The following is a 15,881-nucleotide window of genomic DNA, read 5'->3' on the forward strand; positions in this document are numbered from 1 at the left end:
TGATTCGTGACATCACAGGTTAAAGCAGCACTATGTAACTTTTGGCGCTCTAGCGGTTAATAAACAGAACTGCACACATCCCGCGGAAGAACATTCCAACCTGAGCTACTTCTCTAAGTTAATGTCTATGGCGATTCACGCAGGTATGTGTTACTCCGCAGCGGTGACGACCCGACCAGGCTGCAATAATCCAAATATAAGTACTTATTATAAGTGTACCGTAGTGATTCGGAATAAGACAAAAACGCGGTTTGGAAGATGAATTCATGATGTACTCGCTCATTATATACATTTTGCAAATTTTGAACACAGAACAGTTACATAGTGCTGCTTTAAATAAACTCCTGCGCTGCACAGGAAGACCAGCAGGTGGCGACATAATGTGGAAAATACGCCCAGAAGCGACCAGAAGAAGAAAAGAGCTTCATATGCATTCTGATGAAGTCAGTCACATGACCACGTGGATGTGAATGTGGTTTATGGATCCTGTCAAAGGCCCAAACAAGCATATTTTACTCATCGGATACATTTTCACGTTAAGTTCACACTCCGTGAGATTAACTGTCGCGATTCATAGCTTGGAAGCATCATGTCGTGGGTGAAATCAGTGGCGTCTAGTGAGGATGTGGATGATATTAATCTCCAGAACAAAGAATGGAAATACAACATGGAAAAACGCGCAAAGGTACGTGAACAGTCGTTTATTAATATCGAACCTTTCATGCACATGCATAAACATGCTTCTACTGAAATATTTTTGTATCGTTTTTATTCGTTTTTTCCCCCCAGTCTAAATGAGTGTTAGACCGTTCATGCATTGTGAGTTTTTTTCACGTTTTCACGTTCACTGGTGACGTGCAAAAGAAAAACCAGGGGTGTATAGCTAGTGAAAATAGCGCAGTCTAGAAACGACTGCCATGTGGTTTTCTGTCAGGATGGTTTCAGAGATGGCAGTGATGCAGGGAAAGAAGCGTCTCTACAGGCTGGTTTTAACATGGGATACACGGAAGGAGCCACTAAAATGACAGTCATCGGTCAGCTTAAAGGAATCATGAGGTAAGCAGGTGCATTTGTCTTATCTGTCATCATTTTAGGGCCTTTTTAGTAGAAATCCATGCAAAAAAACGCCCAACAGTGAGAATAAATTATATTTATGTAGTTAACCACTCTATATAGGTATTTTGTGTCTATAATATCTTAATAATTATGCTTTACAAGTAATGAGTTTAGGGACAATCACGTGACTGCTCTATACATACTATAATATGATGATATGATTAAGGCGAGACACTGCAGGTGAATAGGGTAAAAAAAAAAAAAATCGCCTTACTTACCCAGCTGATTGATTACATTGATAATTGCAAACATTTTTTTGTATTACAAGTTTTCTAAAATGTTAGGTTTAAATATGCAAATGAGTCATTATTTAATTAAATATGCGCTAATTTGCATACATTTCTAGTACAAAAATCTAAACACTGGACTTTTTTTTGACATATTAGAGTCAAACGTTTTTAGAGGGGACTTTGGGTATCTCGTTTTTGTCACTCCATAATTCAGAAAATGCTTAGAACGGACCGAAAAAACACTATATTTTCACAATATTGGGGGGAATAAAATGTTGTATATAATCAAGCAAATTATATATGAACAAATCCCTCTGTAAAAACCTTCAGGATATAGACAGGAATACAAATGTAAAGCTTGGTGTGTGTGTAAGTGCTACTAAAGTGGAGATTTATGGCTCAGTGTAGGAGAAAAAACTCATTTTGAGAAAACGGCCTTTAAAAATATACATTGTAATTGAAATCTATTGACACAAATAGATAAAGTGCTATAAAAGAAACTTAACAGTGTCTTTTGGATGTTTTCTTTCCACTAGTCTGAAAAAACACTTTATGAAAAACCAAAAAGCCCAAAATCTCAAATTTGACAGGTGCATGAAAAAACTGTGTTTTTGCCTGCAGTGTCTCTCCCCTTAAAATACAGTACTAGTAAACACAGTACTAGTAAACACAGAATGTTCCCCTGATGGTTTGTATGTATGTTTGTATGGTTTCTATTTGGTATTGTTTGGGAACCAATTCCTAACGTTCTAGGATTGTTCTGTGTAGGTAACATTCTCAGAACGTTCTGGTAATGAAAAGTACAACAAAACGTCAAAAGAAATGGCATTTGTTTTAAACAACAACAAAAAAGATAATCATTTTGAATTCATATTGCTTGTCAAGCTGCGTTGTTATCTCTAACTGTACTGAACTACTAAAACTAATATCAAATAAAATAAAGCTGAATAGAAATATTTAAAAACGAATACAAATGACATAAGCACAAAGCAAAACTACTAAAAACCTAGGCTAAAATTGAAAATATACAAATGAAAGCTAATGCAAATATTAATAAATACTATAATAGCCTATAAATAATAATAATAAAATAACACTTGTCAAGTTTACACCAGGGTTATTATTGTTAACTAAAACTACTAAAAATGTTTTTGTTAATTGAAATAAAGCTGAAATAAAATAAAATATTTGTGTTAAATTTAAGTAATATTTAAAATGACTCATAATATTAAACTAACTAAAATGAAAACTGAAATATAAAAGAGAATTCAAAATATTAATAAAAACATTAATAGTCATAAAGTATTAAATAATATTAAAATAACACTACTTTGCACTTGTGTAAGGAGACCTGTCAATCATGATCAATTCACTCCTATAAAAAAGGACCATGCAGTATAAATCGAATCTAAAAATGTCCCTTTTTATGCCTGCTCATATCCTAAAGCTATTGTGTTCTTTCTTCTTTTTGACCATTGTCACATTGTCTTCTCCTTCCACAGTGCTGTTCGATGCTGGTGTCAGGTTCAGCTGCCTGGAAGCCCTGCTTTAGCATCAGTTACTGATCTGCTTCAGAGATTGGAGACGCATGAGGACGGACTGGTGGAGGACATGAGGAAAGCCCAGCAGAGGCCTCCACCTAGTGTGACTGAGATGGTGGATGACATGGAGAACCTAAATGTCGAGCAAAGGAACCAAGGTGGAGAATCTAGGTGCTCAAATAATGGGGACTGTTGTGGGAGAGGTAGAGCGAATAATGACTGCTGTGGAAACGTTGAAGGCGTGAGTGAAGATGCACCAAGAACTCTTTGCCAGCATTCTTTCTCTACAGGAGAGAGTCTGAAACGGCTGCTAAAGTGCTGCTTGGACTTAGTAACAGAACTGGGGATTCCTGAAGAATTAAAACTTCACATTCAGCAGCTCATAGACACTTGAAGTGGATCCACTGCAGCAGAGTATCTGAATAACATCCTGTGTGGGCAGGAAACAACAAGCAAATTCCCGGAAAGAAAATAGCCTGTGCATCTTTTTTACACATTTACCATTGTACCATTTACCACCAAATAAAAGCTATTTATTTAATCAAGTTGTTATGTAACTGCTTATTTATCTGAAGTTAATTTGAGCCATTTTAGATAAATACAATATATTTTATTAAACATAACTGAGTAGTAGCTTTAGCTTGGCATAATTTGGATGTAATGTCACAAAGCTGCCCTGATGGAAAAAGTGTGCATAATTGATATAGACAGGAATAAAAATGTAAAGTTTGGTGTGTGTAAGTGCTACTGAAGTGGAGATTTATGGCTCAGTGTAGGAGAAAAAAACTCATTTTGAGAAAACGGCCTTTAAAAATATGCATTGTAATTGAAATCTATTGACACAAATAGATAAAGTGCTATAAAAGAAACTTAACAGTGTCTTTTGGATGTTTTCTTTCCACTAGTCTGAAAAAACACTTTATGAAAAACCAAAAAGCCCAAAATCTCAAATTTGACAGGTGCATGAAAAAACTGTGTTTTTGCCTGCAGTGTCTCTCCCCTTAAAATACAGTACTAGTAAACACAGTACTAGTAAACACAGAATGTTCCCCTGATGGTTTGTATGTATGTTTGTATGGTTTCTATTTGGTATTGTTTGGGAACCAATTCCTAACGTTCTAGGATTGTTCTGTGTAGGTAACATTCTCAGAACGTTCTGGTAATGAAAAGTACAACAAAACGTCAAAAGAAATGGCATTTGTTTTAAACAACAACAAAAAAGATAATCATTTTGAATTCATATTGCTTGTCAAGCTGCGTTGTTATCTCTAACTGTACTGAACTACTAAAACTAATATCAAATAAAATAAAGCTGAATAGAAATATTTAAAAACGAATACAAATGACATAAGCACAAAGCAAAACTACTAAAAACCTAGGCTAAAATTGAAAATATACAAATGAAAGCTAATGCAAATATTAATAAATACTATAATAGCCTATAAATAATAATAATAAAATAACACTTGTCAAGTTTACACCAGGGTTATTATTGTTAACTAAAACTACTAAAAATGTTTTTGTTAATTGAAATAAAGCTGAAATAAAATAAAATATTTGTGTTAAATTTAAGTAATATTTAAAATGACTCATAATATTAAACTAACTAAAATGAAAACTGAAATATAAAAGAGAATTCAAAATATTAATAAAAACATTAATAGTCATAAAGTATTAAATAATATTAAAATAACACTACTTTGCACTTGTGTAAGGAGACCTGTCAATCATGATCAATTCACTCCTATAAAAAAGGACCATGCAGTATAAATCGAATCTAAAAATGTCCCTTTTTATGCCTGCTCATATCCTAAAGCTATTGTGTTCTTTCTTCTTTTTGACCATTGTCACATTGTCTTCTCCTTCCACAGTGCTGTTCGATGCTGGTGTCAGGTTCAGCTGCCTGGAAGCCCTGCTTTAGCATCAGTTACTGATCTGCTTCAGAGATTGGAGACGCATGAGGACGGACTGGTGGAGGACATGAGGAAAGCCCAGCAGAGGCCTCCACCTAGTGTGACTGAGATGGTGGATGACATGGAGAACCTAAATGTCGAGCAAAGGAACCAAGGTGGAGAATCTAGGTGCTCAAATAATGGGGACTGTTGTGGGAGAGGTAGAGCGAATAATGACTGCTGTGGAAACGTTGAAGGCGTGAGTGAAGATGCACCAAGAACTCTTTGCCAGCATTCTTTCTCTACAGGAGAGAGTCTGAAACGGCTGCTAAAGTGCTGCTTGGACTTAGTAACAGAACTGGGGATTCCTGAAGAATTAAAACTTCACATTCAGCAGCTCATAGACACTTGAAGTGGATCCACTGCAGCAGAGTATCTGAATAACATCCTGTGTGGGCAGGAAACAACAAGCAAATTCCCGGAAAGAAAATAGCCTGTGCATCTTTTTTACACATTTACCATTGTACCATTTACCACCAAATAAAAGCTATTTATTTAATCAAGTTGTTATGTAACTGCTTATTTATCTGAAGTTAATTTGAGCCATTTTAGATAAATACAATATATTTTATTAAACATAACTGAGTAGTAGCTTTAGCTTGGCATAATTTGGATGTAATGTCACAAAGCTGCCCTGATGGAAAAAGTGTGCATAATTGTATTGAATGCACACATAGTTGAATTGAATGTGCTCTTGTAGTGTACTTCAAATCATAAAAGTATATTTAAAAAATGTATTTCCAAACAATCTTAATGAAATCAAAATCCACATAAGTGTACTTGGAGACGGAGTTCACTTTTATGACTTTCATGACCCTTATGTACACTTAAAAAGTTAAAGTACATTTTTAATAATTATTGTAATCTTTTGTTGTGCTTTAAGCAGTGGCATTGAAATTTAAACTATAACACGTTTTTATTTCACAACAAATACATGTCCAAAAGGAATTAAGTGCATTATAGTGTACAAAAACATTACATTGTTCATACAGAAATATATTAAAGTATGTTAATTATGTAAAAACAAACAAACAAAAAAAAACATTATTTTTAGACTTTGTTTAGACAGACTGTGTTAATGCAGGTTCAAGATAGTTGTGCACTGTGTAGATGTGTGGCTAATGGATGTGGAGACCTTTAGAATCAGATTTCACTACATTCCTTTAATCTGAGACCATGTACTGCCCTCTTCAAGAGCTGTAAAGGAAGAACAGGACCGAATAGAAGAAATGAAGGCACTCTCTGGCTTGACTATTTTTCTCCCTCTTTTGGTTAATTAAAAGCACGTTATTCGACAAGAAACAATATTATCAGTAGAGAACCTTGACGCTCACAGTTTCCTGTGGGGAGTGTATTCATAGACGGAAAGTGAAACTACATACGGTCATTAATACACGTCGATCTTCCTGGACGCAAAAAGTGGTCGTCTGTCTTGACAACTAAATGGAGAATTCTTCACATTTAGGTAGGAATTATGACATTTGTTTATTTTAACATTTATGCCATACAAATTTTGGCGATCTGAAGTATCGATTAATCTAACACGCAGTGTTGTTGACAGTTCACATGACGGTGCTTATGCTGGGTCTTATTAAATAACGCTGAGTTTGGGAATCCAATTTGAATGCATTCTGTTTGCTTAAAGGAATATTTAGGGCTCTTTTTGGGGGGGAAATAACTGCTAACAGGTTAAATATACTTACGTGTAGGGCAGAGTGTTGCAATAGTGTCTGGTAAACAATGTCATCATTCTGAGTGCTGTGGACACTTGTGCCTTGCGCCGCAAAACAACGTAAGTCACCATGTGTAATAATGTACAAACACTAAAACTAAATTAATTACATGGAAAACTAAAATATATTGTGAAAGTCTCCTTAAAATTGAAAGTCTGTTTGTGTAGCAACTGGCTTTCTGAAATGGCTGTAATGAAGGTTTTAAAAAGTAGTCAAAATCAATTAGAAAACTTGCTGATGTAAAATGCATGTTTATATTTCGTGTCATTCTGGTTCATGGAGTGACTTGTGAATTGCCCAAGGATGGCACAATAACTGTCATAAAAATGAAAATACATATTGAAGTTACTTAAGAAAATACATTGTGAAATATTTTGTGGTATTATGTATTTTAGCTAAAAAAAAAAAAGTTTGAATTTGCTCTTGGGTTTTTCTGTAAATGGAAAAGAATGGAAACTCCCTAACAAAAATGTACCTTACTAGGGGTTTTAATTCATTCCACTGACTCATTTACATTGACATTTACATTTAATCATTAGGCAGACACTTTTATCCCAAGTGACTTACAAATTAGGATAATAGAAGCAATTAAACCAATAAAAGGACAACAATATCTAAGTGCTGTGGCAAGTCCCAGTTAGTCTAACACAGAAGGCGCTAGTATTAAAAAGATGTGTCTAAAGACTCTGATTGAGTTAGACAGGACATTTCACCAGCAGGAAACAGTCAAAGTAAAGGTAACAGGTGGAAGTCACATAAGTCAGTGAGTTTAGTGTAGTAGTGTAAGGGTCACTGAGCCAGTGGTTGTTCTGTAAGCAAACATCAGTACCTTGAATTTGATGCAAGCGACTATTGGCAACCAGTGCAAAATGATGAAGAGGTGTGGCATGCGCTCTCTTCTCGTTGAAGGTCATTCTTGCTGCTGCTTTATACATCAGTTCCAGAGGTTTGAAAGTACATGCTGGAAGGCTTGCCAAAACAGCATTACAATAGTCTAGCCTGGAATAGAACAAGAAATTGGACAAGGAGTTGTGTAGCATGCTCCAAATGGAAGGGCCTGATCTTACTAATGTTGTATAAGGACCGGGCCGTTTCAGTGATGTGGTCTGTGAAATTTAACTGATCACCAGTTACAACTCCAAGGTTCCAAGTTGTCCAAAGGAGTTATGGTCGATGTGCCTATAGTTGGAAGGAGAAGTTGTGGTGAAGTGTTGGGTTGGCTGATACTAAAAGCAGTTCTGTAGTACTAAAGTTGAGTTGAGTGTTATGGTCTTTCATCCAGCAAGAAATGTCTGTCAGGCAGGCTGAGGTGCGAGCAGCTACTGTTGGATCATCCGGGCTGGAATGAGAAGTAAAGCTGTGTGTCATCACCAACGCAGTGATAGGAAAAGCCATGTTTCTGAATTACAGATTCTACTGATGGCATGTAGATGAAGAAGAGAAGTGGTCCAAGCACTAAGCCTTGAGGCACCCCAGTAGTTAGATTTTTTGTGGATTAGAAATATCATCCCTCCAAGACACCCTGAAGGGCCTGCCTGAGAGGTAAGGCTTGAACCCCTGGAGTGCGGTTCCTGCAAAGCCCTTTGTCATGAAGGGTTGACAGGAGGATCTGGAGGTTAACTGTGTCAAAAGCAGCAGACAGATCCAGCAAGATGAGTACTGATGTTTTGGAAGTGAGTGCGAGTGAGCAAATTCACTGAGGGTGTCTCGATAATATCCACTATGTTTTTGGAAACCACTAAAAATGGCTTACCACTCAAATAGGACACTACATAAAGGGAATAGGGGTGATTTACGACACATCCAGAGTAAATGGAAACGAATCTTACAGTGTTCAACAGTGCTCGCCAACTTTTTCAGTTGCCTTGAGTTTGGAAGAATTTTTCCAATAGAGACTTTAAAGAGTTCTAATCCATGAATGCTATTCGCTAGTGCTGTAGGCAGTCTTTGAAGACAGTAAAACAATTCATAATTGTTGACTTATAAAACAGTTAAACATGTCAAAAGGAATCAATGCATGGAAGAGAACGAGAAGGATTTGTTCGACAACACCTGTTCAAAAAAACACTCTCCATATATATTACATTTATTGTTAATACTGTAAAATTGCAATGTGCACAAGATCACCTTAATGTAAGAAGCTTTCAAATTCTTACAGTCTTTTGATTTACTTCAGATTTGTCTTCAGATGAAGAAATGGCATGTTATACTCACATGGGAATTTGTGTTTGTTTTTAATCTGCAGGTTTGAGCAGATGACCAGATACTCAGAAGTGCAGTTTATGGTCAGCTTCTGTAGCTGGACTATTCTTACAGATACACATTATTTACAGACACTGCTCAAATGTATTGGTACGAGGCATGTAGAATCTTGTCTGGAGAAATAATATTTGTATATGGCTAGCCCTCTGGAAGTGGAAGCGACTTGCTCTAGATAACTGCACATCCTTTGGTCTGAACGTAAACCCAGAGAAGTGGATTTATTGAAAGCTATCACTGCAGCCTGTGCCAACATGGGGAACTTTTGGGATTGTTGTGGACGAAAAAATCCATGTGACCATACAGAGGACGAGACTAAAGGTTTATTGCACAGCTCTGAATCAAAGACATCAACTAAGGCAGGAACGGAAGTCTGCACCAGTCCAACTTCAGATGAAGAGCACAGGTAAAGTTAATGATTGACCTTTTAACTAACATAGCATGAAACAGAGCTTGTGATTGCTTTTTTTCCCCTATTGTGACTTATCTCTGAATGAAACAACAAGACCAAATGTAGTGGGAGACTTGATTTTTTCGTTGGATCATTAGTTGTTTGTGAGTGACAGTGCAAGTCGCAATGGATTCGAAATTGAAATTTTGTGACTTTATCTGTTATAAGTTTCATAGCGTACAACGTCCTCTCCAGTACAAAAAGAACACTTATTTAACCAAGCTCCCAAACTGACTTGTTTGGATGTTGTGGAATTTGTTACCTGTCTACACTGAACACAAGCAGAATGTTGTGTCAAAAGCAAATAAAACCTAATATAATCACTGACGTTGTCTACACTTGATACAGTATACATACTTGGTGCAGTTTGCACTGTCGTTTATCTGGATGGGCCAAGTTGTTCAATTCTGAATAGCAAATGCTAAAGTCATATGGTTATGTCCTCATAATACTGACATTGGTACCATGACAAATTCTGAATTATTTACATTTGCGACTCATATTTCACCTTTCCATAGATTGGCTGAAGAGAGCTTTGCATTGTTAACATTGTTAACTGAGTGCTGTACATCAAACTAGTAAATCCTGTTTTTCATGTTTTTTCCATAACATCCACATTAACTTAAATGCATTTTAAAACTCTTGACAGGCATGAAGATGAAACAAAACCACAGCTGGGTGAATCGGTTATAACCAAGCAGCCAAATGCCAGCGCTCAAATTCTTAATCCACAGAGCTCTTACCCTACAACAATATCACTATTACACACTGAAGTCTCTCTTGCTGCTGAAGTTAATCACAATGTTTCTCCTGAAACGGCTCCAACAGAAGCTATAATCTTAGCTACAGAACCACCAAAAACAGAGATTGAAATCACGGAAGAAATCCAAAACATTGAAGCTGAAGTCTCAGAAGCACCTCAAGATACAGTCCAAGCACCTGCGGAGAACGTTGCCTCAATGAAAGGGGAGATAGAGGCTCCGCATGGGTCATTTGAAGAGGTAGACATCACAGCTGCACTGACAGATGATGCAGGTGCTACCGCAACAAGTTCAGACTCAACAGTCTCAGCTGCTGTGGAGACACCTGTTAAGGAAGCACCTGTTGAAGAAGCGACTGTGCTTGCTCAGGTAGAATCTGAGAACTCCTCCCAACCAGAGCTAGAAACACATGTGGAGATGATTGTAGATGAGAAGGAAATGATCCAAACTGAGGAACTAACTCTGAGTGACACCAATAAAGTGACACATGAAGAGGCTGGTCTCAATGACACTGGGGATATTTCATTGATGGGCAACAGCAGCAAAGAACCTGACTCATACGTTTTAGGTAAGTCTAATGAGTCGGATGTTATTGAGGAAAGTGTAGCTGAAGTGACTACTGAGGAACCCATCGTTGAGCAAACAGCTGAAGTAGAGGACAAACTTTCAGAGGATATTCATTCTGAGATGGCAGAACAGAAGCAAGTGACGTCTGAAGTTTCTCAACCTCAGGAGCATTCACAGGAAGCTTCATCTCCAAATGTGGATATTACCAATGGACTCTCTCCTGTCATAGAACATGGTCTTGTGAAGGACCCTGGGAGTTTGAAAGTTGAGAATGAAATGAATGATGTCATGGCGGTGGAAAAGCTGCCTCAAACAGAAGACATAGTCCAGGAATCAAATGAAGAAACCTTGGAAACTGAGAGTAAAGAGCAACTGTCATCTAAACCCTCTACACAAACTGACAGGTAACGAGTTAATAAAATGAGACATGTTACTTTGGCAACTAATTGAATTAAAATAAGTTTAGGTTTTTATATTTTATGCTATTTCAGTTAACGTTTATTTAACAAAAATGTTTTTTTTTTTTATGTTAGTTAACTAATGACCCTAGTTCCTAGCTCATGTCTATTCTTTTACAGCACTATTGATGTGGACAAACCGGAAGTAATGGATTCTGTGAAAGATCTAGAGAAGAGTGAAAAGGTTGCAGAGCAAGAGCGCGAGACTACAGAACTCGTTCAGAATGGCCTGGATTCCACATGTGCCTCAGTGCCATCAAGCCCCATTGAGAAAACCAGACTCACTGAACCAACCAGGTTAGTACTTCCTGATATTCATTTTTATTACCATTAGGTGGCGCAAAACTCTGTGTAAAAGTTAGAGTTCATAATTAGTTTACAGTGTTAACACACTAAGAGTGTAATCACACCTGCCATAATAGAAATAGATAAATTGTCAAAAAGGGAAGTTTGTGTCACGCCAAGGCAAACAACTGTCAATAAAGTACAAACACTAGTAAAGTACAATGTAGCGACAATGTAAACATCAGTTGCAGTAATCGGATTGTTTTTGTTCTTAAATGAGCCACTGTTCATTTAAGCACCATTTTGTTTAATGATGTTTATATAAGGTTTTAATGTGTGATTAGGCTACATGGTGTATCAGCAGTGGTCTAAACAGTGTTTATTCAGAAGTTCTTCAAACAATTCTTCAAGAAAATTGCTATCTGAACAGCATTCCTTTCAACCTTATTTTGGGAACATTTTTATGATCGTAGATTATAGTGACCTTTGGCATAGTTTAAGACTATGAAATGGCCACATTTAGAATAGTTCCTGTTTTTTGCTCAAAGCTTTTAAGCACTATACATACACAGACACATACGCACACACACATTTTAGAATATATTATTATTTTTTAATAGTAGTAATTTTTCCACTGTCTTACTGTTTGCACTGTATTTTTTTTTATCAAATGAATGCATACTTGAGGAGAATAAGCTACTTCTTTGACTTCTTTCAGAAACATTAAAAAATCGTACAGATCACAAATTACTTTAGGCATTGGTATTTGCAATATATGTGGTCTGAATGTAGTCTGTAGTCATAAAAAAAGCATAAAATATTAACAAACATTAAGTATAAAAAATGCAATTTTAAAATAATTATAAAACATGACTCCAAATTGTGTCCTCCTTGTCAGAATTGCCCAATAACCACTCTATCATTTCTCATTTACAGTGATTCAGTTGCTCTAGAAGACACTGAGGACAAAGGTGAGGTTCCTGTGTTGAATGAGCCAAAATTAGTGGAGGAAGTTGTAAAAGATGCAGAAACTGGACCTCAACAAACAGAAGATGAAAAGGAGAAACAGGAAGAGGAAGCAAGTGTTGCCAAGGAAAACGAAGGAAAAGAAGACACTTCCGCCACCCCAAAATCAGAGATCCTTTTTAGCAGTAGCACAGTAGAGGTGAAGCTGATACAGATACAGAAAGATACAGAAGAAAGTATGGAGGAAGTACACGAGACCCTGGATGAGTATGTGTCACTCGTTCATTCTGTTTTTCCAGCAATACTTTTAGTTTGGAAAGCAGATGGTCAGAAAGCATTTGGACATCAGAATCAATTATTAATTAGACAAATTAATGAAGAGACGAGATTATGCAGTATTGTGAGTATAGTCTTGCAACTCCTTCAACTAATACTATATTTACAATAATGTAATAGATCAGCATTCAGAAAATCTGATGTATAGTAGTGAACGAGGGATTTTCACATACTATATGTGAACAACTGACGTAAAAGAGCTAAAGAATCATGACAAAGCCTCTTTAGATCCAGTAAGACTTACCCTGCATGATGAATCATTATCACCTGGGATGTTGTGCTTTAATATAACAGTTTTAGCTCTCCCAACTAGACTCCTCATGATTACTTGTCATACGAATATGAATGATAGTTCCTCTTTATGCCGTAGGAGTGCATACCTATATCTGGGAGCTGAGGAGATTGAAATGGGAGCCAGCAATAACAAGACATCCAAACCACTGCTGGAGCTCACAAGTATTAATGATTTTTTCATTTATGTCACACTATCCAATAGTTGAAGGGTTAGTTTACCTAAAAATAAAAATGAAGTCGTCATTTATTTACCCTGGTGTTGTTCTAATGCCCTTCTTTCTTTTTTGGACCACAAAAGGAGAAATATAACGCTTGTGATACTCTGTTAGCACCATAGTCCACTCTGACTTATCCCCAAAAAGCACATCGTGTTCACATGTGTCAACTGTCATTCTGACTCATCTGACAAACTGAGTTCTGGTCCAGAGATATTCAACTTAGTGAATAAAGTACAGTTGAGGTTCCTAGGCATTGAATAACGCGATAAAAATGATGTAATGCAAAAAAATTCAATTCTGCTGTAAAGCAGCTCTAAACAGAGGACAAGAGTAAACCGTTAATTTAATTTTCCAGTTAAAGTCAGTTAATTGTTCTTTCAGTGACGTCAACATTCAGCTCAGTTCAGTTCTCGGTAACACTTTATTTCGATAGTCCACTTTAGACATTCTATTAACAGTAAGTAACTTTGCAACTACGTGTCAACTAGCAGTTAGTAGAGTATTAGTAGACTGTCTGCTTAATATCTTCTAACACTTTCTTTGTCAACTTATTCTACTAACCCTAAACCTACCCTAAGTCTACTCTGAGAGTTAGTAGACATGTAGTTGCAAATGAATGAGAATTAGTTGACATGTAGTTGACATGTAGTTACAAAGTTACTTATAGTTATTAGAATGTCTAAAGTGGACTATCGAAATAAAGTGTAACCCAGTTCTCTTCCAAAAGTGTGTGTGCAAGCATGTCAACAATGTTAAGTGTCCCCAACTAAGCAAACCAAAAGGCAGCAGTGGCAAGGAACCCAAACTCTATTGGTCACAGAAACACTCAGAACACTTGCAATATATGGCATGTGTTGCATTTCATTCTTGGGTGAATTATCCCTTTAAGGAAATGTATTACAGACAAATCAAATCGTTGTGAAGATACTGGTCCAAAGGTTTTCTGCATCCAGATTAACATCTCATTGGGGATTTGTCATGATTTGTTTTCCTTCGTGTCTAGTTCCTGGTGTAGAGACCAGATGTAGCTTAGCACCAGCTGTGGACATACTGGCCTACAGTGAGAGAGAATGGAAGGGAAACACGGCCAAAAGTGCTCTCATCAGAAAGGTGACCTAACTAACTTTGTCATATTTTTTTCCTGAAATGTTTTTAAAGTCTTTTGATTGACCTGTCTGTGCTTCTTTAAGAAGTCTGACTTGCTTCAGTGTGTTTGTCTCAGGGCTACAGTGAGATGTCCCGCAGCTTTAGCGGACTGAGGAGAGTCAGAGGCGATAACTACTGTGCTCTACGAGCTACACTGTATCAGCTGCTGGCAAACAGCACAGCTATGCCCACCTGGCTGCAGGATGAAGGCTTTCTATTGGTGAGGAGACCTCTGTACTCTTATTAACGGCAATTAAAAAAAAAAAATCAGTGCTACATGGCAGAGGAAAAGGGCTGTGGCGATCCCATTTGCCAAAAATGTAAGAAGACTTCAACACCCATAATAATGTTCTGGGTTTAATCCTACAGGAGTACAAAAGCATGAGCTGTAGTGCTACATCAACAAAAACCCTGGAGCTCTCAATTGTCAAAGTGCGTCATTCGGTAGATTTTAGCTGACAAATAAATGGGTAGATCTGGGTGCAGGTAACATGAAGAAAGAGTACAGATTATTCATTTGTGTCAGATTACATTTGGCCTCTACCCAGACTAAAGTTTATAAGATGACACTAGGTGTGTTACATGCAATCAGAATGAATCCAGTCCGATTTTTTAAATTCTGATTATATGAACTGTAAACATAGCAATCCGCTTCACATATTCGTTTACATGTGCATTACTTGTATTTTATACAAAACTTCTTTGCATGCATAGTGCTTAGTCGCTGTGTGCGGAAATATAGAACAGGGTGTCCGCGGGGTCTTAAAAAGTATTAAAAGTTGATAAATCAATTTAGAGAAAATTAAGGCCCTTAAAAAGTATAAAAAAGTCTTAAATGCCATTTTCCAAGGTATTCAATTTTGTATCATCTTTTCATTATGTATATTTGTCGAATAGTGGGGTTCTGTGTATTTTATTTATGGAATCCCGCAAGATTTGACTTAATCTGTTATGGCGCTCACTGACTGACTGTGCCGCTGCGTGATAGCGTGGGGCTTGTTGATCCCGCTCACGCTGAATTTCTGACCATTCTCCTGCGATTTTATTCTCTTTTTTTCACAAAACCTTTTGCTCTGTAGAAACCATGTCAGTTTCGGTTGAAAATATTTTAAGTTCAGGTGTTAGCATTATTAACACTGAATTAATACCAACATATGAAATTAAATTAATGACAGAAAAATTAGGAATGTTGGACAATAAATATATAATAGGAATACAACAGCTTGACAGTACACTGTTTTTGCAGTATTGTCTTATATTAATGTCTGTTAAAGGAAGACTGTAAACAAACAAACAAACAAAAAAACAGCCACTTTCTCCAAAATTGTTTAATTATTTAATTATGACAGAGACACAGCAATGCATCATGTTCTAATCTAGATCATCATGTTTGTAGTGTATTCCAGGGGATTAAAACGTACAATATATATTTATTAGTGGAGTAATAGTAAATAATAATATAGTAAGTAATTGTAAATGTGTAAAGTTGCATAAGCTCATTACTTAGTGTCATATCCACATAAATCATTATTATGGTTTCTGTGGCTAGGACCTGCAGTTCCTAAAAG

General features: G+C 36.6%; 2 protein-coding genes across 3 annotated transcripts in view; both read left to right on the forward strand.

The window, feature by feature from the left end:
• Window positions 1–423: 423 nt before the first annotated feature.
• LOC107748312 (yae1 domain-containing protein 1-like) lies at window positions 424–3,428 on the forward strand. Its single transcript, XM_016563057.1, has 3 exons — window positions 424–685; window positions 935–1,056; window positions 2,849–3,428. The coding sequence occupies exons 1-3, from the start codon at window positions 590–592 to the stop codon at window positions 3,279–3,281; spliced, it is 651 nt and encodes a 216-aa protein (XP_016418543.1). The 5' UTR covers window positions 424–589; the 3' UTR covers window positions 3,282–3,428.
• A 2,623-nt stretch (window positions 3,429–6,051) lies between these two features.
• Window positions 6,052–15,881, forward strand: part of LOC107748302 (fibrous sheath CABYR-binding protein) — a 15,562-nt gene continuing 5,732 nt past the window's right edge. Inside the window, exons 1-8 of one of the 2 annotated variants that reach the window (XM_016563045.1) lie at window positions 6,052–6,304; window positions 8,818–9,237; window positions 9,932–11,014; window positions 11,189–11,365; window positions 12,290–12,592; window positions 13,026–13,111; window positions 14,171–14,277; window positions 14,390–14,533. In XM_016563045.1, coding sequence (XP_016418531.1) covers window positions 9,086–9,237; window positions 9,932–11,014; window positions 11,189–11,365; window positions 12,290–12,592; window positions 13,026–13,111; window positions 14,171–14,277; window positions 14,390–14,533 — 2,052 coding nt within the window. In that variant the 5' untranslated portion in view covers window positions 6,052–6,304; window positions 8,818–9,085. The remainder of the gene's footprint in view (window positions 6,305–8,817; window positions 9,238–9,931; window positions 11,015–11,188; window positions 11,366–12,289; window positions 12,593–13,025; window positions 13,112–14,170; window positions 14,278–14,389; window positions 14,534–15,881) is intronic. The other variant, XM_016563046.1, reaches the window with a different exon arrangement.

This window comes from Sinocyclocheilus rhinocerous, unplaced genomic scaffold, assembly GCF_001515625.1.
Source record: "Sinocyclocheilus rhinocerous isolate Xijiao unplaced genomic scaffold, SAMN03320098_v1.1 scaffold1762, whole genome shotgun sequence".
In the NCBI taxonomy this organism is placed as follows: domain Eukaryota; kingdom Metazoa; phylum Chordata; class Actinopteri; order Cypriniformes; family Cyprinidae; genus Sinocyclocheilus; species Sinocyclocheilus rhinocerous.

Excerpts from the sequence above, each read along its gene's own strand:
- LOC107748312 (XM_016563057.1), top strand. The coding sequence starts at position 590 with ATGTCGTGGGTGAAATCAGTGGCGTCTAGTGAGGATGTGGATGATATT. Across the intron at positions 686-934 it reads ACATGGAAAAACGCGCAAAG|GATGGTTTCAGAGATGGCAG; the intron begins GTACGTGAACAG and ends GTTTTCTGTCAG. Across the intron at positions 1,057-2,848 it reads CAGCTTAAAGGAATCATGAG|TGCTGTTCGATGCTGGTGTC; the intron begins GTAAGCAGGTGC and ends CTCCTTCCACAG.